Raw genomic sequence first — 24319 nt, forward strand, 5'->3', positions numbered from 1 at the left:
ACTTTATATTGAGTCATGTGACCTCATGATTTTAAATTGAATGGTATTCAATTTTAGTTAATCTTAATAAAAATAACAAAATGACTGCAACTTAATCCTCAAAGCAAGAATGCATGACAGACATCTTGGATTTTTAAGCCTGATTTTTCAAAAATATATTCCGAATTTACAAATTAGAATTTGGTTTAATTAGAATTTGGTTTACAAATTCTAATTGTAGAATTAGAATTACAAAAATAAACTTTTGGTTTATTGGATAGTTGAATACAGAAAAGCAGCACTGGTTACCACTCATAATTATTTATTGTGTATTTTACGAGCTTTTGCAGATATTTTTGTAGTTCTGCTGCTGCTGCTAAGTCGCTTCAGTCGTGTCCGACTCTGTGCGACCCCATAGACGGCGGCCCACCAGGCTCCCCCGTCCCTGGGACTCTCCAGGCAAGAACACTGGAGTGGGTTACCAGTTCCTTCTCCAATGCATGAAAATGAAAAGTGAAAGTGAAGCCGCTCAGTTGTGTCAGACTCTTAGCGACCCTATGGACTGCAGCCTACTAGGCTCCTCCGTCCATGGGATTTTCCAGGCAAGAGTACTGGAGTGGGTTGCCATTGCCGTCTCCATTTTTGTAGTTAGGACTTTGTATAATTTCAATTCATTCCTGGTGAAAATAAAGGCTTTTGATAACTCTAAGAGATTTTTAGTTTTATTTGGGTGTGTTTCATCACTGATGAGAGTTATGTGTGCAATTTCTATACCTTTAATATGCTGCGATTTTTCTATTATTATGTAATTTCAGCAGTTACCCAGATGGAATGTCAAGTCAATTGATTTAGTGTGATCTGCTTACCATTTGCCTTTTAATTTAGTGGTAAAGTCAAATATCTGTAAGATATTTTTATATTATAGCTGTTCACATTATTTTTGAAGCTGACATTTGAAGTTAGCATTTTGAAGCACTGTTATACACTTTTGCTCATAAGATCACTTTCTTTTGTTAAGACTCCAGGGGAATTTAGATGGTCTATTGATCAACTAGCTGTAATAAATCCTGTAGAAATAGACCCAGAGGACATTCATCGTCAAGCTTTATACCTAAGTCGTTCTCGGTAAGTTTTCCTTTCTTGCTCTTAAGTGTAATAACATGTGTTATCAGTCCATGAATAATTCTTTTCCCTTTAATTTTAGAATTTAATCACACAAAGATGTACACGTGTTGAGATGCTCTTGCAAATATTTGTCTGGCTGTTGTACCCCTTCTTCTCTTGACTTGGTAGCTTGATGACCATCCCCTTGTAATTAATGCTCATCCAAAGTGCTAAAGACAGGGACTAGAATGGGGATAGAGTGTAAAAGGATTTTTACTTAACGCTAGATGATACCTTTGATAGGGAAAGTGAAAAGTATATCAAAAAGCAAATGTGTCACAAATGAGACAAATTTTTTGTGTTACACAAACCGTATGTCTTATTTTGCCTCCTCTCTTCAGTATATTGAAATGTGAACAGCTAAGAGAAGTTTATTGAGCACTGTAGGGGACCCTGATGCAGTACAGAAAGTTATTCCTGCCCTTTAGACTCAACAAATTGTGAAACAACATTTCTATACTAGTAAACCAGGTGTTATCTCAGCAGGTTTATGAAAAGACTCTTGGTGTATTTCAGTAAATAGACCTGTAACACAGAAGAGGGGAAGAGACCCTGATTTTAATTTAACTCATGTAATTCAGTAGATGGTTATGGTTTCTACCAAGGATAGTGAGTATACTCTTAAAACATGTTGATTCATTCTTAAAAATAAGCGCAGGCTTCCAGTGACTCTTCCTCACTAACCCAAGTTCCCTATTTCAGAGCTTCCCACTTTTTTCATGCCATGCTACATAGAAAAATGAGAACTGCAAGGTATCCTGGTGTAAACAAATGAGTCTGTCCATACTGGAGGTGAACAGTCCCCAAATCCCATCCCTGCCTTGCCTGCCAAGGGTCCATTTGGGGCACAGCCATCATACTGAACAGTGTATGCGTTATGCTGGTGTTCTGTGGTGTACTGGTCAGGACACCCTGCCCTGTATGACTTCTTAGACCCTTCGTCATCTAGCTCTTACAACATTTGGCCAAACTGATTTTCACTGCTTCCAGCCATCACCTGAATATCCCAGGTTGTTGAAGTCCTCTAATGAAGCAGGAGTAGGTTTCTGAATTAAATATTGCTAGAGCAGCAGCAGATCAGAGCTTACTAATATTGTACACTGTTTTTATGCACTGTGATCTCGATGATGTCCACGATAAGAGAAAGAGCACTGAGTTACAAGTCTCATAATGGCTGTTCAAGTGGAAATATGTGGATTCTAACTGTAGTCTATTTTCTCACAATTCCTTTATTTATAAATCCACTTGATTTTAATTTTTAATACATGTACATTATTATAAGCTTTGTTAAGCTACAAATTAGATTAAAAAAATTTGGAGAGAAAAAGGTGTCTTACGGAGTTATTCCTGGTAGCAAATACTCTCTCTGGGAAAAGATTAGGGAAGTGATCCTTCAAGGCTAACTGCTGAGTCCTTGGCAAGTATATGCCTTGTCCTTGAGACCTGACAATATTAAATCTTGTAAGTAATAAATTTGTGGTGCTATAATTGCATATTCCATCAAAGTGGGAAAAAAGAATTCGTTTGGACAAAGTTTTATATTTCAAATTTTATAGAGTTGATATTTAATTTCAGAATTAATAATTTTGCCTATTTAGAACTGTAAGGATGATAGTCTTTTTTTCATTTATGTCAAGAGTAAGAATTGATTCCAGAATTACAACTATGATAAACTTGCAATAATAGAAGAAAAAGAATTTGGACAGTTTTTAGATTTCTGTGGAATGACATACTTCTTAAATTATGATTAAAGGACACAGTTTATTCAAATTACTTTATTTCTGTTGTTAACAGTAATTTAAAAATTGTATCCAGGTAAGCCTTTTACTAGAAAATATTCCATTCAAACTGTGAATGGAAAAGGGGGGCAGATAAGCCTAATAGCACAAGGCTGACTCTCCAAATACTGTCATTTACGAAATGTGGTAAGATCCCAATTTTTCTTTTAAAATGAGTTTAACATTTGCCAGTTTCTAACGTGGAAGAAAACTATTTCTTTGAAAGGTTATTATTTTAAATGTTCAGTCTGCTGAAGTAATGGTATGGTTATTTTTCTTTTTTATCTCTGCATAGAATAGATAAAGATGTGGAAGACAAAAGACAAAAAGCCATTGAAGAGGTAACTTGAAACTGTTACTGATGGTGAAGCGAGTTAAGCATCAATTCTGCATGCCCAGCACCTCTAAGAGAGGCAGACTTCCTTCACATCCTTTCCTGTCCCGACTTCCCCAAGCCTGTCTGTGCCCAGTATCCTTCGGAGCTCCCCTAAGACTAGTGTTTTTAAGCTGATCCAATGCCTTTCATTGTAATAATCGGTTTAATGCTTTTCTCCCCCAAGACTGAATTCTTTTCTGGTCAAAATTCATCTTTTCCTTCTCAGGACCTAGCATAGTTTGTCTTTTGTGCCTTTGATGAACACGAACCATTGTCTCAAGTTGGAGTTTATGTAGAGAAAGCTGGATATTTTCAAGCCTTGAAAATCTAGCCTGGCCTCAGAAATGGTTTTATCTTTTGTTCTTGTTAATTCTTTGAATTTTTAAGACATTGAATATATTTCATGAAATACAGTACACTGCTAAATAGAAAAAGTATATCACAAAGGTAGGGTTTTTTGTTTTTTTATAAAGCTAATAAACTAAGTGTTTCACTTTTTGCTTTCCTTTTTTGCTAAAATCCTTTAGAGTGTAAAGGTTGTCTGTCTTAGTTATTTTTCAGAAAGTCTTCAGGCCATGGCAGCATTTTTTGTCCTTCCTTTTCCCCTTACTAGTCTTCCTCTGCTCTCTTCTATTCGTTAGCTATGCTTGGTTCTTCTGCCCAAAAGACTTGAGCTGTGGCATGTTCAGAGATTCAGTGAGCGCCCGCATTTCAGGTATAGCCTGTTTCTTAGGAAACAGTTTCATAAGCTTTACTCCTGCTAAATATTATCTACTTGTTAATCTATCTCATAACTTCAACATTTTCATTCTAATCCAGTCACCTGATTCCTCCCCAGTTGAATATTCTCAGACTCTTACCCATTTCCCAACATTTTGGGAAATATGCTTCCTCTTTCAAATTCTCAACTTAATTTTAAAGGGAAATTTAAGAAAAAACTTAAGAAAATGAATTCAGAGTGAAGACTATGGTTAATGTAGCAGAAGTTAATGTATCAGTAGCAAATTAAATTCATGTTTATAAATGTGAAATTCAGTAAGTACATGCACATAGTAAAAAGAGAAAAATCCAAACTGCAAAGAAAAAAACTTAAAATGAAAACAAAGAGCCTCTCATTCCCTGTCTTACTCCTTGAAAGTAATTGCTATAACATTTAAGTATACTCTCAGATTCATTTTGTGTGTGTAATAGCTCATGTCCTTCAAATATTTGCACCATAAATAGGATCCTCATTCTGATACTCTTTTGCCTCTTTCTTTTTCTGCTTAATAATCTCTTAGATTTTATTTTTGATTATCAGCACATAGCGATTTTTAGTAAATGGCATAGTATTCCATTGTATGAATGGATCATAATCAAATCCAGCCCCTGTTGACAGATGTGTAGGTTGTGTTCAGTGTTTTTCTGCAGTGAACACACTTGTACATATATCTTTATGGACTTGCTAAATCAGAGAGTTTGTGTTTTCAATTTTGGTATATTTTGCCATATTGCCTTCCCTAAAGGTTGTACCAATTTGTTCTCCAGGCCATTTTCCGATACTGCCTATATTCTCATATCTGCAATACTGGCTGTTAGCAAACTGCTTAAATAATGCTATTCTTACTACTTGAAAATTTTTATCTTGTTTTTGGATTTCCATCTCTTTCATTTTGAGTGAACTTATGCTTTGCTTCATGAGTTTGTGGGTCTTTTATATTCCTTTTTTTTCTGAGAACTCTCTGTATCTCTGCTCCCCACCTCCATTTTTTTAACGTCTTTTCTTTATGTATTCATAGGTAGTTTAGTCAGGAAGTTAGTTTTTTGTCATAAGTATAGTAAAACATAAAGAAAATGTGTGTTACCTTCAAAACATAGAGATGGGAGGGGCAAATACTGTATTACTTACTGTATTAGAGCATTTGTATAAAAGTCTTTCCTCTTTCATTCCGACATAAAGTGAATTAAGCCTAATACAGTAATACAGCTTTTATCCAAATGCTCTGTCTCCACTTTTTAGAATACACTGACCAGTGGTGTGCTGATAAATGTATAACAACTGGCCCTCTGACTGTGGGGGACATGTGAGTTTTAGTGATCTGCTGTCCATAGCACAAATACTCCAGCCATGGCCAGTTTCAATTTAGTGATTAAGACATTGCTGAATGGGGAAAGAAATGTATGTGGTCCACCATTATATGCAGGCATGCTGCCACACAAATACCAAAGACGTACAGTAAGTCCGCTACATTCGAACCTTCAAGATGCAAACCAGAACCCGTGCCATCAGCGTCAGGCGTGAGTGAAATTGCAGCTTGACCTCCGTCTCCTGTTGTTGACAGTCCTTCAGCTCTACCATCTCCCCCCTCCTCTCCCTCCTCCATCAGTAACTCTTCTTGCCTTTTCACTTGATGTCCGCTCCTGTATGGCAGCTCTTGTACTACTGTACTTTACAAGGTACTGTCCTGTAAGATTCAAAATATTTTAATTTTTTTATTTGCATTTTCTGTGTTATTTGTGTGAAAAGTATAAATCTATGGCAACACAGTATTATGTGTTAGTTGACTGTGTTAGTTGGGTACCTAGGCCAACTGTGTTGGACTTAGGAACAAATTGGATTTAGGAACTTGCTCTTGAAACAGAACTCATTCGTATGTAGGAGACTCTCTGTAAATAACCTCAGAAGCATAGATATTGTTACATGTAGTAAAGTAATTAGCAAGCAGTGATTTGGGTTTTTATTTTATTTTTTAATACAATTTATTTACGTTTACATAATTTTAATATTGGCTTTGTTTGACAACTGATCCACAGGATTCCTGAAAATTTAATAATCAGATTTTGAGAGTCAGCACAAGGTAGCTCCAGCACACCTCCTCTTGGTTTACACATATATGTCTGTCTTCCTTTATTCCTTACCTCTTCATCCTCCCTTTTGTGAACCTCATCCTTCCCTCCAAAAAATTGGGGGAGAAATGAAACATATTTTATGAATAATACCCTTAGCTTGATTTGCAAATTTCAAATGTAAGTGGTTGATTTGAAGCTTTAAACTTTCTCTTTATGTATACTTTAAATTTTTCCATTTCACCTTTGCTCACTTGGGCTTTAAGTATTAAATTTTTAAATATAATAAGTCAGTATGTAGCATGTTTGATGGCTATTTAGCACAACTACCTTTTCCTATTTCATATGCCTAATTGAAGGACTTTTAATTCTCCTAGTTTTTCACTAAGGATGTCATCGTACCCTCTCCTTGGACTGATCATGAAGGGAAGCAGCTTTCAGAGTATCATTCCAGTAAATGTGAGTGTATTAAAAATTGTATGAATAAAACTCATAAAAAAAAGCGGTGAATGTAAAACAACATATAGTGAAGTATCAGTTTATCTGCTTTGGTAGGAAGCTTGTTATAAAATTAAATTTCTGGGATACCAGGTTTAACTATTTGAAAGTTAGGATTCAAAATTTGACTAAAGTTTACAAAATTTTTTTTTTTAGCCATTTTCTTCTGAATTTAAGTTTTTCTTCATGATCATTGTGAATATCAAGTTATAATGATGGTTATAGAGACCCATAGACGCAGAAATAGTATTGGATATAGATCTGAGTTGTTAATGATTTTTGCAATGATTTTGAAGGTTAATTTTTTAAATGAAATCCTTAAATTGCTTTGTTTTTTGCTAGTTTGCTGGTTTCTTACAGTAGTAGAGAAGTGATGGGCATTTATATGACCTCTGGGGTGGTGTAATACAGCCAATTATCTGCCAAGTTAACAAGGAAATTGAAGGTCAAGCCAACAATCTTTCAAATATTTTCCTACCTCCAGGAAATAGTTAGCTTATTATTTGCTCTCACTGTCCTCTGAGTTGTGAGCAGTGTTCAAGTATTGCTTTTATATACACATCCCTCATTTCAGTGGAATTGCAACTCTTCAGAATAGCACACATTAATAGGACACAGTATAAGAGGGAATATTTGTCCTGTTCGTTATCAAAACACAACAGTATTGGAAAGATGGGTCGATCACTTTTTATGTGCCCAGTGTTCACTTTTCATGTGCCCAGTGTTCAGTGCTTTCAGTATTCTTGCAACAGCTTGTATGAAGTAGGTGCTGTTATTGACCTCATTTTATAAGTGAGAAAACCTAGTTTTCGAAAGGTTAGAGCACCTGTCCAGGGTTACAGAAATAAGGTGTCAGAACCTGGCTTTAAAGTGAAGCATTTCTCAGTTCAGATTCTGTACTCAGTTCAGATTCATTACAAACTAAAGGTGGCGTGCAATTGCCAGTGGAGACCTGGGTTGTAGACCTTCTGTATTATAAACCGGAAGGAGTGATCTTGATCAACTTTTTCAGTGCCTTTAGGCCTCAGTTTTTTATTTCTAAAATCAAGGGGTTAAACAAGATGGTTATATGTTAACATCCCTCCCAGCTCTGAAATTCTGTATCCAAGGTAACATCTTCATAGATACTAGGTTCCCCGCCCCCAATTTTTTAATATTGGATTTTCGAACAGGCGAATCAACCTTCTTATGTGATCTTATTTTTAAACATCATTTTATACTTAAAGCATCCTGTTTTAAAGTGATGTAAATCAGGAAGATGCTAGAAATACCACATATAGCCTCTTTGGTATGCTCATCAAGCCCATGATGATAGAGTGTTGTGGCTGATCAGGGGAGCTATGCTGTCCAAGATGGTGTTGGAAGACAGTTCAGTTCTCCGTGGGTCTCTCATTTCTATATGTCTCATGAAGGGTGGCATGGACAGGTTTTGTTCCAAACTATCTTTTCAAGGATGTTTGTATTGTGAACATCCTTGGAGAATAGAGATAGAGCATCCTTCTGGAGCAGAAGGTAGGTTTGTGTTGATGTCTAATATAATAGTGGTACTGTCTCCCTCTGGAGCAGGTTGGGTTGCAGCTTATAAGAATGGAATTTTCCTAAGCTCAGGGTTCCTTGGTGGGGACACGGACCCTCTGTGTGTGCTGCATCCGCCAGGGCTGTTTCATATCACTTCCTTAGGATTGATGGTCAAAGGGAACTGATGTGAACATGAAGCTCATGCTGCCTGCTATGCTGAGAATAATGAAGTCCTTTGTCTTTGACCTGAAGCCTTAGGTCTTCAGCCAGTGTTCATGGAACGTTGACATGCTAACTTGTCAGACCCTTCATAGTTCTTGACATATAGTAGCTATTAGCCACATGTGGCTATTTAAATTTGAATAAACTAAAATTTAAAGTTTGGTTTCCTGGTCATACATTCACATTTCAGGTGCCCAGTAGCCACACCTAGTGGCGACTGTGTTGGCCTCAGATACAGAACTTTCCCATCATCACAGAAAAAGCTCTCCTGGAAAATGTGACCTTAGAATAGAGGATGGCTACCTTTATCTGTAAAGGATCAATTATTAAATATTCTAGGCTTTTCAGACCATGCTGTTTCTATTGCAACCACTCAGCTCTACTGTACCGTGAGAGCAACACTGGTAATACATAATGAATGAGTGTGGATGTGTTCCAGTAAAACTTTATTTACAAAAAAAGGTAACAAGACAGATTTGGCCCATGGACAATCATTTGCTGACCCTTTCTTGAGAGTAATACTGTCTGAGTTTGAGCCGTGCTGTATAGCAGTATAGTTTAGAGGCTGTGTGACTTTACGTGAGTTACTTAGCTTTTCTGTGCCTCACTCTCCTTACCTATGAAATGATCGTTTTTGGGAAGATTAAATGAGATGATACCTCCAAGATTGCGTACTTAGCACGTGGTAAGTGCTCAGTGTTATTTACCTAAAGAATAATAAAGGAAATTGTGAGTCACGGGGCAAAATGACTTTGTTTGTACATGTGGGCTTTATGCTGTCAACTTTTACTATTACCAGTATTTATGTAGCAGGATGCTTCATGAGTGTACTCATTGTGTTTTATTTATGGACTTACATGAGAATTTTTTAGCAAAGTATACACAGGCTGAGAATTTCTGAGCTAAAGACAATGTGTTTATCTGACTTGATTGTGCAGAGCTAAAGTGCTCTCCAGAATGACCACACAGTTGGCGTGCCCACCCGCAATGGTTAGGGTTCCTGTGTCTCTACATCCCTGCCAACACTTGGCTTTCAGATTTGTGCCAATCTAATATGTTGGGGCTTACCTGGTGGCTCAGTGGTAAAGAAGCCACCTGCCAAAGCATGAGACCCAGGAGATGTGTTTGATCCCTGGGTTGCTGGAGAAGGAAATGGCAACCCACTCCAGGATTCTTGCCTGAAAATTGCATGGACAGAGGAGCCTGGCAGGCTACAGTCCACGGTGTTACAGAAGAGACATGACTTAACAACAACAACAGTGGTTTGTTTGACATTCTAAATGATTGTTTTAATTTTCATTTCTCATATGCTGGCAGCTTTTTTATTTCCTTTTGTAAGATCCCTATTTATAAATCATTCTTATTGGAGTTGTCTTTTTCTTTTTCCTTTTAATTGCTAAGATAATTTGTGTAGTTACGTTAGTTCTAAACATTTCACATGTCATTTCCTATCACATGTGTTACTTTTGTTTTGATGTCTTTGGTTGTGCAGGAATTCTTATTTTGTTGTAATCAAATCCATCTATGTTTCCTCATTTGATTGTGGTCTTAAAGTTATGAAGTCCTTTTGGAGGAAACAACTGAGGCGACGATTGCAATACAGTTGAACAGTGTTGCGATAATGCCAGACTCTGGGAATTGGGAAGAACAGTCAGGAAAGAGTTTTAGAAATACCTAGAGGTAAGAAAGAGAGCCTGTTTGTTTTTTAAGTTACTCAAATCATGTTTGGTTGGAGGAAAACTGCTAGGTTTGGAAGGGCTTTATTTACGCCATTTAAATATTTGGTGAAAAAGTGTGAAAGTGTCAGTCACTCAGTCATGTCTGACTCTTCTGTAAGAGCTGTGGATGGTAGCCTGCCAAGCTCCTCTGTCCATGGGATTTTCCAGGCAAGAATACAGGAGTAGGTAGCCATTCCCTCCTCCAGGAGATCTTCCTGAACCAAGGATTGCAGTTTCTTTACCGTCTGAGCTACCAGGGAAGCTCCTTAAGGTGTTTGAACTCCAGGCTAGAGACCAAGGATGTTATAGGGTTTTTGCAGCAAAGCGCCTTTATTACATTTGCCTTATAGAAGGTCACACTGCCTACAGCAAAGAAGGCATTTGAATCTTGTATTTTATTTATTTTATTTTTTACCCATTCTGATAGTAGACATTTAATAAGAGACTTTATCCACCCACTCACTCATTCACCCATTTATTTACTACCTGGTGATTTTTCAATTTAAGAAGCTTAATACTAGTCATTACCTTTATATTTTTAAAAAAATTATGTGCACCCATATCTTTGACTCTTGTCTTGAGGGGAGGAAAAAACTGAGTGCAGTTTTACTGATCAGATTGCAGTTTCTGTCAAAATGGCCTGGCATTTTAATTCCAATAATTTATACCCATTTAAAAAAATATTTATGGCTGCTCTTGGTCTTTGTTGCTGTGTGTGGACTTTCTCTGGTTGCAGCGAGTAGGGGCTATTCTCTAGTTGCAGTGTGAGGGCTTCTCATTGTGGTGGCTTCTCTAAGCACAGGCTGTAGGGCTTGTAGGCTCAAGTAGTTGTGGCTCGCAGGCTCAGTAGTTGTGGTGCACAGGCTTAGTTGCCCCACAGTTTGTGGAATCTTCCTGGACCAGAAATCGAACCGGTATTCCCTACCTTGGTAGGCAGATTCTTAACCACTGGCTCACCAGGGATGTCCTGTCCATACCTATTTTGAAAAAGCATCTAGCTGCTGAGGATCTGCTTGAGGACATTGACATTAGCTAACATGTGTCCCCAACCTTTTAAGGTTGACATAGAAACCAACCCTGCTCACCTTAAAAAGGATCTTTTGGTACCTCCTTACTTGCTATGGTAATCCTTGAGTTTTAGCCTTGTGGGGCTTCCCTGGTGGCTCAAATGGTAAAGAATCTGCCTGCAGTGCAGGAGACCTGGGTTCAGTCCCTGGGTTGGGAAGATTCCCTGGAGAATGGAATGGCAAACAACTCTAGTATTCTTATCCTAGCACTCCCTCAAATTGGAAAATAAATAAATTCAACAGAAGCTTGTCAAATTTTATATTTACATATGCAGCCATTTATTTTTTTAATGTAAAATAAAAGCTCCCACACTTTATTTTTTTGTTCTGGAAAAAGTAGCCCTAAAGTAAATGAATAGAAAATGTAAGATTTTTCACTTAGAATGTTTTATAGGTATCAACACAAATAATGAATCTCCAGTTGGAAGAAAGCTGACCATCCATTCTGAGAAAAGCAATGGTGAGTATGAATATAAACTGGAAAAGAAATATGTTCTATATTAATTCAACATTTAATATTAAATTCAGTTCATGTGATAATGTGTCACTCTGGAATTGAAATTGTTTGCTTTTTATAAGTGAGCTATGTGAAAACTGACCTTGAGAAACAGAATGTTAGTAGATCTATCCGTCCATGTTTGAGAAATGGCAATAGTGCGTCATGTTGTGGTGCAAAGCCTGTGAACTGATTTTTGGTTTTGGAAGGCATTCTTTTGAAACTTTGTTAATATTGGGAAATCTGTCCCCAAATTTAATCTGGCTTCTTTTTTGATTCATATGCCAATAGCACAACAAAGAGTTAACTTTTACCATTTATGGATTTACATCAGCGTTAGAAAGTAAGGGAACCTGTCTATGGGAAGATGGTATAGAATGGGATGCATAAAGGAAATGACCGAGTTTGGCTGGAGCTTCATGGGGAGACAGTTGATTGGGAAGCCCATACTGAACTGCATGCTAGGTGCTTGCCTTGATTTAACCATGTTTGTATTTATTTATCTGCTTGCTTTCAGCTGCTTGCCAGACATTGCTGTCTCTTCCTGTGGATTTTAATTTAGAAAAGATATTAGGTAAGTATTGTATTTGTTTAAACCTTTAATAATTTAAATAAAAGATTTTGTTTTAATGACTTTTGGTAAATGGGGCTCTGTGGCAATGCCTCTTTTTAAAGAGGTGGGGAAGCCATCCTGGAATTTCTTATTTTTCTTTAATAAGGCCTGAATTAGCCTTTTTGCCATAATGAACTTAACTATAGACATTAAACTATTCACAGACACATCTTATTGATACTACCCATACTAATAAGGAAACACTCAAAAAAGGATTTCAAACAGCCCCTATGCAGTTAAACTTTTGTCCTCTTTTTGAAAAAAAAAGTCAAATATATAATACAAACTTTAAAAAAAAAAAAAAAACAACTAAAATATAATTGCTCTTCCGAATGACTATCTCTGCCTTTTATTCTGTTAATATTGAATGTAGGTGACTATTTTAGAGCTGATGAATTTGCAGATCAGTCTCCTGGAAACCTCAGTTCTTCGTCCCTCAGAAGAAAGCTCTTTTTAGATGGCAACGGAAGTATCTCTGACTCCTTACCTCCAGCTTCTCCCAGAAGTCCTCGTAGTGGTGCCCAGGCGTCACTTGAGGTTTTTTACTCAATAGAGTTATCTCCTGTGCAGTGTAGGAGCCCTGTGCAGACCCCGAGTTCGGTAAGAAGTGGACTAACAGTGGCTGGTTGGTTGGCTGTAGGCATCTTGGACCTAGAAGTTCTTGTTGCTTTCAAGAGAAATGATTCATTGTCTGTTGGGTTTTCTATTTCATGCGGGTTAGTCCAGTTCACATTTTGTCATTAGGTACAGGAATGGTTTTGGTCACTCTCCAACTGTGTATTTAGAGGTAAATGAGTCTCGAGAAATTTCAGTGTAAGTTATTTATTGAATTATGGAAGATTTTTAGCATAACACAACTAGATTGGTAGTAGTGGAGTAACTTAAATTTTTTCATAAACTGCTACTTAGTATAATGGTTTGTGTAAATATGATGCATTTACATTTTATCTGTCTAGTATATTCTGTTTCAAAATTTTGAAACAGTCTTCTTAACTATCCTCCTCCTTACAAGATGCCTTGCCTTTTGGTGTCTTTTTTTTTTTTTTTTTTACCTTTTTTCTTCTTATTAAAGTATAGTTGAGTTACATTGTTGTGTTAGTTTCAAGTGTACAGCAAAGCGATTCAATTATACATACGTATCTATCTGTTTTTTTCAGATTCTTTTCCCATGTAAGTTATTAAGAAATATCAAGTATAGTTCCCTGTGCTATACAGTAGGTCCTTGTTGATTAACTATTTTATATACAGTAGTGTGTATGTGTTCATCCCAAACTCCTTGTTTGTCCCTCTCCGCCTTCCCCTTTGGTAACCATAAGCTTATTTTCTGTGTCTATGGGTCTGCCTTTTGGTGTCTTGCCTTTTGCCACAAAGCAAAGGTGGCGTCTTGCTTTCTGATGACTAACCAAAATTATACAACTCAGCTGATAAATGTGTTTCGAAAATAAAGATAAATAGCACTTGGTGTAACAGCTAAGGAGGAGAACCCTATAATTTTGTTTATTTAATTTTATCACAGGGGCAGTTTTCTTCTAGCCCTATTCAGGATAGTGCAAAAAGATACAGTTTGGGAAGCATCACCAATCCTTCACCAATTTCTTCACCAACTTTCTCACCAGTTGCATTTCAAATAGGAAAGACACCACTCTCAGGTATGTCTTATAATAAAACACCCAATTAAAATTGTTATTTTATCAGTATTTATTATTATAGAGGCTTTTTGTAGCTTGTTCTAACTATAGAGCTTCAGATGACTATTAACTCTTTTGAAATTTAGAAACCTGGACTTTTTTTTTTTTTAACAAAAGGAACAGTTTACTTTCAAAGACTGAAATTCTTAGCAAAGTTTTACTCTCATGTCAGATACAGGTAATTTGACTAGCACTATTTATGTCAAATATCTTACAAGCAGAATCAAAGAAAGATGGCAGTTGTATAGAGAGAAGTAGGTTTTGAAATGCCTTCCACTGTGTAATTCAGACTTTGGTAATCAGATATTCAGGCTTCTCAGGTAGCACTGGTGGTAAAGAACCCATCTGCCAATGCAGGAGACATAAGAGATTGAAGGACAGAGGAGCCTGGCGAGCTACAGTCCATAGGGTCACAAAGAGTCGGACACAACTCAAGTGACTTGTCACGCACACACAATCAGATATTTATATTTTGTAAAAGTGTATTTGTTTGCATAAGGTTTTTAGGTGAATATAGTGTGGGGCGATTTACATATTTCTCTTTACACTATGTCAGTTTCTTTTAAAAAAATTACAGCACTTGTTGAAAATCATTCACAATTTAAAAAAACCTATTCATGGTAAATACAGTTAGAAAACTGAAAACTATTTTTGTTAGTCTTCCCCTTATATATGTACATGTGTATATGTGTATATATATCTCCACTCATATATGAACACACACACACATAGTTCTATATCCTGCTTTTTTCACAAAGCATTTCATTATAAGTATTAGTAAGTCATCCAAGTCATTTATTATTGTTTGAAACCATGATTTTGAATCACTGTATGATATTCCATTTCATGGATGTACCTTTGTTTTTAATCATTGGTAAACATTTAGATCGGAGAAGGCAGTGGCACCCCACTCCAGTACTCTTGCCTAGAGAATCCCATGGACAGAGGAGCCTGGCAGGCTGCAGTCCATGGGGTTGCTAAGTGTCAGACACGACTGAGTGACTTCACTTTCACTTTTCACTTTCACGCATTGGAGAAGGAAATGGCAACCCATTCCAGTGTTCTTGCCTGGAGAATCCCAGGGACGGGGGAGCCTGGTGGGCTGCTGTCTATGGGGTCGCACAGAGTCGGACACGACTGAAGCGACTTAGCAGCAGCAGCAAACATTTAGATTATTTCTAATTTTTCCTTGTATATACATTGTATTGTACATATTTATTTCTTTAGATTAAAATCTCAAAGGTAGAATTATTTGGTGAGCAGCGATGACAGTTTTTAAGCTCTTGAGGAATTTTGTCAAATTTTCTTCCTAAGAAGTTGTACCAGTTGAAATTTTCATCAGTGGTGTGTGAGGAAGCTATTTTCCCCCATCTAGCAACACTGGTCTTCCCAGTGTTCTCTTTGATGTTTTTTGATTGTTTGATTGTTTATGATGTTTGTTGATTTGGTGCATTACAAAAAGGTCTCTTACTGCTTTAATTTCTGCATCTTTAATTTATTACAGTGTAGAATTCTTTCCAAATGTTTACTGGTCATTTGTTTGGGAAGGTGAAGGAATTATTAGTTCAGACATCAGTACTTTTGTTCAACAAATGCCCACTCATTGCTTTAATTTCCCTACTTTTTATTATTTGTGTGGCCAAATACTTCGTGAGTTCATTTACCATTGGGAGGATTGTTTATGTGCTTTTGCCCATTTTTTAAACTTTTGTTTTTATTAACCTAATGAAGTGTTGTAAAAAACTATTAACTTTTAAGGCATTTTTATCATTTAGTTTACCATCGTTAAGCTCCTTATTTTTGCAGACATTGTTTTGCAATCTTTTGTTTGCCTTTTAATGTTGCTTACAGTGCCTACCTGGGGCTTCCCAGGTGGTGCTAGTGGTAAAGAACCCATCTGCCAATGCAGGAGACATAAAAGACACAGGTTCAATCCCTGGGTTGGGAAGATCCCCTGGAGGAGGGCATGGCAACCCACTCCAGGATTCTTGCCTGGAGAATCCCCATGGACAGAGGAGCCTGGCAGGCTACCGTCCATAGAGTTGCACAGAGTCGACATGACTGAAGTGACTTAGCACTCAAGCAACTTAGCACGCAAGCATGGGTAGTATTTTACCTAAAGACAAACAGATTATTACGTATTTCATTTACCAGGTTATTTTGCAACTGTCAGCTGGTTTGTTCTATATCTTGGATTTGAACAGCATTGCTGTAACAATATGTTTGTGAGGAAATGATTTTCAGGGAATAAAATATTGTGTTTAACTACAAAAGGGAAAGCGCCAGAGGAATTATTTTTGAAGAGCCTCGCCCTGCCTATGGTTACACATTTGTTTGTGCTGTTATTTTTGACACCAAAATTTCACTTCAGGAAACACCACCACTGTTAGAGACATCCAGTTTTGCTGTCATGGACTGTGATGATGACCATTTAGTAATGGCTTTTCCATTTCTCATGAGGTGATTTTTCCTTCCCCATCTTTTTTTTTCCCCTGCCTATCTTTTAGAACAAAGGAAGTTTGCTTTTCATTCTCCTGATGCTTCATCTGGAACCAATTGTAATGGGATTACTAATCCATATATCAGAAGTCCTTACATAGATGGCTGCTCACCAATTAAAAATTGGTCTCCTATGAGACTGGAGGTGTGCAGAGGAGGTGCCCAGTATCGGACCTCACTGATTCGGGTCCCCTTTACTCTCGAGGCTCGCAGCGAAGATGAAGAAGACAAGGCAGCTGTTCCTTTCACAGACGCCTCCTCCCCAGCCCCGGGCACGGCTGGAGCCCACCTGCCGCAGTTGGACGGTGACGCTTCTCCGTGCGGCGCACGCTTGGTGGTGACCGCCATGTCTATTACCCAGAGCCAGTCCGGAGCTTCTGAGAAAGAGCTGGAACTGCTGCAGGATGTGGAGGGTGAGAAGGAAAATAACACTGTGGATATGGTCGATCCCATCGAGATAGCGGATGAGACCGCCTGGATTAAGGAGCCGGTTCATAATGGGAATTTCCCCGCGACGGATTCCGGGAGTGGGAGCGCTTTCAGTATCGAAACCTCTCGCATGTGCTTGTCACCCCTCGCGGAAAGCAGTGTCCTTCCCTGTGAAAGCAGTAACATTCAGGTGCGGTGTTTGAATGTCCTGGAGTCCTTTCCTTGCTCGCTTGGTGTTCTCGAGCCTTTCCTGTGTAAGATTATAGTAAGAAAGAAAATGGGTTTGGGACCTAGCCTTCCTGTGATTAAGACTCCCGGCTTCCACTGTAGTTGGTGTGGGTTTGATCCCTGGTCCAGCAACTAAGATCAGACATGTCCTGGGTCATGGCCAAAAGCGAGAGAGAGATAGGCTAAATGTGAAACCTACAGCATTATATATTATTTTCCTGAATCAGCACTAGAGGATATCAAGAGGGTTGGTTTCTTTGTCCTGGTGATGCATATTTGATAATCATATTCACTGATAATTCTTTGGAGTAGGAAAAGAGAGCAGAAAAGAAATCAAGCTGCTCTGTTTTTACAAACTGCTAGAGCCTGGCAACTTCTCAGGGTTCACCTTTCTTTCCTGTGGAGCTAGTTCCAAAGGAATTCAGATTGTGGTGTAGCTTTGTATTCTAAAAATACAATAGTTTTGGTTTTTCTTTTGTATGATTTAGGGAGAAGACACAGTTGAGAGTAATTTTATGTATATATTTTTTGTACTTTTAAAAACCATGATTTATAACCACCATTTTTCATTTAATCATACATTTCCAATTTTGCAGTATCAAATATCAGGAAGGCATGATTCATTTGACAAATACAGTTCACCGCTAGCAACTTCCTTTCAGAAAGACATTTGTTTCATTAATTGCCATATTCTTTGAGTTGGGAGTTTTGAAAGAACTTTAAAATAGTGAGAAAGGCAATTCTACCTCCCATTTCATAGTAACAATGTCTAACACTTATGTAGCTCTTAAAATATACCAGGCATTATTCCAGATACTTTACATGTGTTAGTATTATTCCAAATACTTTACATGTGTTAAACATATACTTTGTTTAACCTTCACAATAATCCTATGAAATAGATGTACAGATTTACATCTGTAATATGTACCCATTTTACAGATGAGAAAACTGAGGGTCAGAGAGGATCAGTAAATTGCCTTTGTAGCTAGTAAGTGGTCAAGCCAAGATTCAAATCCTGGCAGTCTGGCTTTAGAGTCCACATTCTTTAAGTTAATACTGATCCATAGTAATAGTTAATACTTACACAGTCTTCCACTGTGCCAGACACTCTTCCAACCTCTTTATACTAATCTATCTAATCCTCACAACTCTATAATGCTATAGTGTCAGTTTTGACATGATAAAGTTTAAAACTCATGGAGGGATTTTTAAATGACTCCAAATTACATATACTCCTTTGCTCATGTTTTATGCCTATATTGTCTATCCTAACTTCTAGGATCATTGCTCAGAAAAATACACTAGAATCACCTATACATATTCCAGCTTCTAAACTTGGTTCCTAAATAAAGAAGCACATCAGGTCAAACTTAGTCTTAAAAGTATCGTTAACTTTTTTGCTCTCTTTTTTTCTTCCTTCTTTCAGAACTCTTATAGAAGCACTAGAAAATACTTTCATGGACATACAAATTAATCATCCAGTCCAACCACCCATTGGGAGCCTGTCTTACTGCTAAATTGCCATCCACTCTCTCCCTGAGTACCTGCAGGGATGTCCCAGCCTATCTTAGAGGACTTCACTCCCATTTACAAGTCTCCTTCCTTAGCAAGCTAGAACATAGTTCTTTCTGTCTGTGGTATCTACCAGTCAGTTTCAGTTTTACCTTTTGGGCATTATCTGTTAGCAGAAAATTTTGTAGTTTAAAAATATTTTCATACATTCTTTACTTCCAACCACAGAGGTAGCTCCTGATATTCACAAATGGCCATGTTTTCTCAGGGCCTTTTGACTTACTTTATGTTAACAAGTTGGCCTCCAGGCATGGTACACAGCTGTATTCCTGGAGTATCCCTTCACCATCCTGAGAATTTTCTCAACCTCTCCTGTGTTCTGTGCCCCGTTCTTCTCTTTCCGGGCTTGCTTCTCACTTGACTGAACACATTTTCCAGTAGCTTTCTGAGGAAGAGTCCATTTTTCAAGATACTGCACTTCTGCTGATGTACTCTTTATTCTGTCACATTTGAGAGTTTGGAAATAATTGCTCTTCAGACTTTGACGGCGTTGTTTCGTTGATTCTATTTTCAATGTTGCTGGTGAAAGATCTGAAACCATTTTAATGTTTCATCTTTTTGCACTCGTCTCATTTTATCCCTTTCTGGAGTAAAGGGTCCTGAAATTTCAGTGATTCTTTGGTGTGGGTTCCTTTTCATCAGTTGTACTGGACACTCAGTTCTTTATGATCTGTAAACTCTTGCCCTTCACTTCTTGGATCTTTTCTTGAATATTATCTTCGATTTCTCCTCTATCATTTTCACTGTTCTCTTCAGAAGTCCTTTTGATTCCCTAATTTAAACAAATATTTTCACTGTTTTTTGTTTTTAACTCCCTTTTGTTCTAATTTTGGGGAAATTTGCTCAACTTTATATAATAACCCTTCTATTGAGTTTTTATTTCTGCATCTTGAATTTCTAAGCTTTTTTTGTTATTGTTGCTTGTTTTGCCCTTGGTATTGATTTAGAAATCTGTAGCATGGCTGGCAAAGCATTGCTTGGTCTGGCCTTGGCTTCACTCTCCAGCTTCATTTTGCTTCCTTTCCTTCTGTCTCAGTCACATTGGCTTTCCAGAGTTTGGAATACCGTGTTGCCTCCCCTGAGGCCTGTGGGGAGTGGTGAGATGACCTGTGTGGTCTAGTTGGCATACAGTACACACTGACACTAGCAGTGGTCTGGATGGGAGCCGGTGGGGGGCGAGGGAGGGGGCAAGCCACCATGTCACCCTTTGGGCGCCTGTGATCCTTTCCTTCCTAGAGAGTGGGGCAGACGCCTTGTTTACCATCCTCCCTACATCACAAGGGTTTCGTTCAGATGGAATGTGACTCCCAGGAGTGAACATGCATCCGTCCCTGAAAACTGGAGACATTTTTCTTAAGATGATGATAGAATGGACTTTCTAGGCTGTTCTGATGTTGGTGACGGGGGCAAATGTCGTTTCCCCTTAGCTGATCATAGTTGGCATAACAGGGGGTCAAGTGCAAGATGACTGCCTTGTGGGATGTGTTGTTCGGTGCTCAGCACTGTGCAGTTAATTGCAGTGTGTGCAATGAGTGGACAGAGGCAGGGGGGCCTCAACTCTTCCTCACCTCATTCCAACACTGTGAAAGTTATCCTTCCTGAGCCTCAGCCTCCTCATCTGTGCGGTTAATAGGGTATTGCAAGGAGAAAACGAGAATGATATGACACTGAGTACCATATGGGGCCTGGCACTTTTTTAGGCCCTCACAAAATAAATATTTGTCCTATTTGTACCAAAATTGAAGTTTGCTAGAGTCCCTTTTTCCTTTGCTCTTTTGGGCTGTAACAATGTGTTGTAGAATGCTACAATTTTAATTAAAATGAAAAGTTGAGCTAACATCTAGAGCTATTATATATACACGGTATTATTATGAAGGTAAGATTTTTTTATTTCAACAATAGGTTAGAATATAGGACATCTTTTAAAAAATGTGTGTTGTTTTGAATCCTCCTTAGGTAGCATGCCTTTTAGGTAAGTTTTATTTAGAGATGCAAGTAAACCTTTAGAGACAAGCTTGGTAAATAAATTGTAAGAAGTTGATTGTAATTTTATTCTCATACACTGGGTATGAGCACAAAGTAACAGAAAAGTATGTTCTTAGGGCCTTGTTCACTGATTTTAAAGAAAATTACAAGATGTATTTTATTAGAAGGATTGTAGTAACTACTTTGAGGAACAAGCAGTTCTATGTAGAACTACCTTTTATGTTTATATATTGCTTTTAAAATTCAATATAATCAATATTAAATATTACTTGTAGTGTTCAGTTGTGCATTATATAGTGATTTAATGTTTTTAAATGGTCTTTATATTTAAACTATATAAGCCATATCTTTTTTATATATATATAACATTTTATATAGATATTCTAAAATAAATTTACTTAAACATAAAAGTTTCTGAAAGTAAATTCTGTGGTTATGTGAATTAGTTTACAGTGTAATCTGTGGTGGTTTTTCTCTCCTCATTCCTGGCAGATGGATAGTGGCTATAATACACAGAATTGTGGAAGCAATATTATGGATACAGTTGGAGCAGAAAGTTACTGCAAAGAAAGTGACGCACAAACCTTGGAAGTCGAGAACAAATCTCGAGTTTTTAATACAAAGGTATGGAAAAAACATAGAGCAAGTTTGAAATGGTTGTAGTTTATAAGTATTTGACTAAATGTGACTATTGTCAGCCTGTTTCTTTTCCGCATTTTGCTTGAAACTCCACTATCATCTTTATGCCTCACCCCGTCTTCGTTTAACAGCAGGAGAAAGTGCTTCAGACCATTTCATTTTCCTAACTCTTCTGCTAAGAGGGAGCATAAGAAGAGGGGGTTGGCAGAGTGGGGGAGCTAATGCTACTTTGCAAATGGGGCTGGAATCAGTTCCTTTAAGCTACAGGGCAACAGGAGGAGAGGGTGTCAAGTAGGAGGGAGGCGGAGCTTTTTGCCTAATACTGTCTCAAAGCTAAACATAAAGAGTTTTGATTATTAGAGAGGGAAATAGTAAAATTGAGAGATTACGCATCAATTAAGAGCAGGCAAAGGTAAGGCCTCTTAAAACCCAAGCCTTCAGAAATAAGATGTATGTATCTAAAAAGCTGAGTATTTATACAAAAGTACACTGTTGACGTGGACACTCACTGAACCTCCAGCGAGGACAGCTATGACTATATACAGGAGACCCTCTGTATATCTGCCAGTTCCACATCTATTAATGCAGCCAACCTCAGATCAAAAATATTCAAGGGAAAAAAACTCCAGAAAGTTCCAAAAGCAAAACTTGAATTTGCCATGTGCCAACTATTTACATGGAACTTATATTGTGTTTGCCACTATTTACATAGTATTTATACTATATTAGGTATTATAAGTAGATTAGAGATGATGTAAAATATATGAGAGGATGTGCATATGTAAATATCAGTGCTATGCCATTTCATATAAGGAACTTGACTATCCACAGATTGGGGTATTCTTGGGGGAGGTCCTAGAACCAATTCCTTATCAATACTGAGGGACAACTGTATTCATATTTGAAGAATTTCATTGTAACTTTAGGCACTAATCAGGCGAATCTGATTTTTATATGCCAACTTCTTATTAAACAAATATCAAGTGTGCAACTGAACCTAATTCTCCAAATGAATATTAAGATTCAATATGCAGGCCACACTATTTTACCTTTTCTCCATTTTGTTATGAGGTGTGGGATAGTAGTTGTCCATTTAAAAGCAAGCAAGCATTAAGATACAGGAAGTACTTTTATGATACAGAACATTGATTTGTAACAAAATGTGTTTTCACTATCCCTCTAGAGTGCATAAGGAAATTTGCATCTAGGTTTTAAAGACAGTTCACATAATTGTTGTATCCTTGAATGGTCCTGTTTAAACTGAAAATAAGGTATTTCTTTTTTCACAGCAAGACCACTCAACCCAAAGGTGTTGGATGAAAACTTCAAACCCGCCTCAGTGCAGCAGTCCTTAGGATACCTCTCTCAGAACCAAAGACTATCACTGGACAGCTCCTCATATTTTTTATGCAAGGGATCATTAATGTGATCATGATTGGGGAAAAAGCTGCTTCAACTAACATATGCTGAGCTTTTTTCTTTCCCTCCTTAATGTGAAAAATCAAGGGCTTAATTCAGTGACACAAACGCTCCTGGAACTTTCAACAAGTTACTTCAGTACAAGTTCATTTTTTTATCAATAAATATTTTTATACTGATGTTGAGTGATGTGTTTCACAATAAAAACTTGAGTGATAACTTTGCTTCAGTCCTACAGGGTCAATGAACTGCTTCTTAGTGAGCCTTACTGACAGTACTGATTTAGCATTAGTCCGAGAAGATGTGGAACTGTGAAGGTGCTACATTTTACATAAAACTATGTGAATATACAGATGAATTCAAATTTGTAACCTTTGTGACAGGAGTAAATCTGATTAAGAAGGGAACTTACAAACTTTGTCATGTTCAGAGTAGAATGGGTATATAATTTTAGGGGGAAGTATTCTTCACCTTTGGAGAATGTATACTCAGATTTTACAAATCACTTTTTAAAAAATGTCTCATTTAAGGAATAATAATTCATATGTAGCTCTAGGAAATAAAGACATCCTCTCATTGTCACATCCTCCCTTCCTTTTATGCACCTTATAAACTTCCTGCCAGCCTGCAAGGCTTATTTCTTGCTGTGTACCTGGCTTATCCTCCCCTCAGTACACTAACCATTAAAGCCATCAGCCACTAGGTCCACTGCTGATTAGTGTGTTAGGAAGTCGAGTCCTTAATCACAGGCTTTAACATGTGTTGCTCAGTCCTGTCCGACTCTTTGCAACCACGTGGACTGTAGCCTGCCAGGCTCCTGTCAATGTGATTTCCCAGGCCAGAATACTGAAGTGGCTGCCATTCCCTTCTCCAGGGGGTCATGGAAACTTAAAACAATTGTACATAAGAGGAATTCTAGATCCCAGGAGTAGGAGCTTCCTTGGTTGTGGTTTTTTAATAGCACAAGGCAAGAAAAAATGTAGCTGTGATTATAACTTGAATTCAAGTCCCTCCTCTGTCACTTATTACCCAAAATAGGCCATAAACCTCTATCAGTCTCCCACCTGTTTGTTACATGGGGATAATAGTCTTTATCCAACAGGGCCTTTTAAATGAAATATTTCATTTAAGCTGCTTACCATAAGAAATGGCATTTGAAGCATCTTAGATTATCAAGGAAGAGGCTTCAAGGGTAAAAATAAGGTTTCTGGTCATTTTGAGCTACTCAATAGGGACTAGAGCCTGAATTAGGCCTTCCTTATCAAAGAGGCACTAGAGAAGAAATCTGGAAAGAGATATATGAAGTCAGTGTAGCCTTGTTTTAACCTGAAACCTCCCTTTTTCTCAACCGTAGGGAGACCACGGCCCATGGGCAAAGAATCTTTAAATGGTTGGGAGAGGTGCAGCATGGAAATCAGTTTTGTTAAACATGTGAAAATCATGAAATTTAAGTTTCCCCATGTGTAGATAAGGTTGGAAGGTAGCCATGGTCATTTGTTTACATAAACAGAAAGCAGTCCATGGCTGCTTTCTCTCTGCAAGAGCAGAAGGGTGCAGTGACACAAACCGCCCGGCTGGTGGAGGCTGACGCGACTTCATAG

The 24319-nt window shown here is 37.7% G+C and overlaps 1 protein-coding gene across 4 annotated transcripts in view; it reads left to right on the top strand.

Moving 5' to 3' along the window:
• Positions 1–22897, top strand: part of BORA (BORA aurora kinase A activator) — a 26123-nt gene extending 3226 nt beyond the window's left edge. For 2 of the 4 annotated variants that reach the window (XM_081550934.1, XM_081550932.1), the window contains exons 3-13: positions 998–1104; positions 3217–3262; positions 6501–6582; positions 11541–11606; positions 12160–12216; positions 12629–12855; positions 13413–13469; positions 13772–13904; positions 16451–17061; positions 21153–21284; positions 22589–22897. In XM_081550934.1, coding sequence (XP_081407060.1) covers positions 998–1104; positions 3217–3262; positions 6501–6582; positions 11541–11606; positions 12160–12216; positions 12629–12855; positions 13413–13469; positions 13772–13904; positions 16451–17061; positions 21153–21284; positions 22589–22654 — 1584 coding nt within the window. In that variant the 3' untranslated portion in view covers positions 22655–22897. The remainder of the gene's footprint in view (positions 1–997; positions 1105–3216; positions 3263–6500; positions 6583–11540; positions 11607–12159; positions 12217–12628; positions 12856–13412; positions 13470–13771; positions 13905–16450; positions 17062–21152; positions 21285–22588) is intronic. The other 2 variants (XM_081550935.1, XM_081550933.1) reach the window with 1 other exon arrangement.
• The last annotated feature ends 1422 nt before the right edge of the window (positions 22898–24319 follow it).

The sequence above is a fragment of the Giraffa tippelskirchi genome, chromosome 12, assembly GCF_054371585.1.
Source record: "Giraffa tippelskirchi isolate mGirTip1 chromosome 12, T2T-mGirTip1v1.2.pri, whole genome shotgun sequence".
NCBI classification, from domain to species: Eukaryota; Metazoa; Chordata; class Mammalia; order Artiodactyla; family Giraffidae; genus Giraffa; species Giraffa tippelskirchi.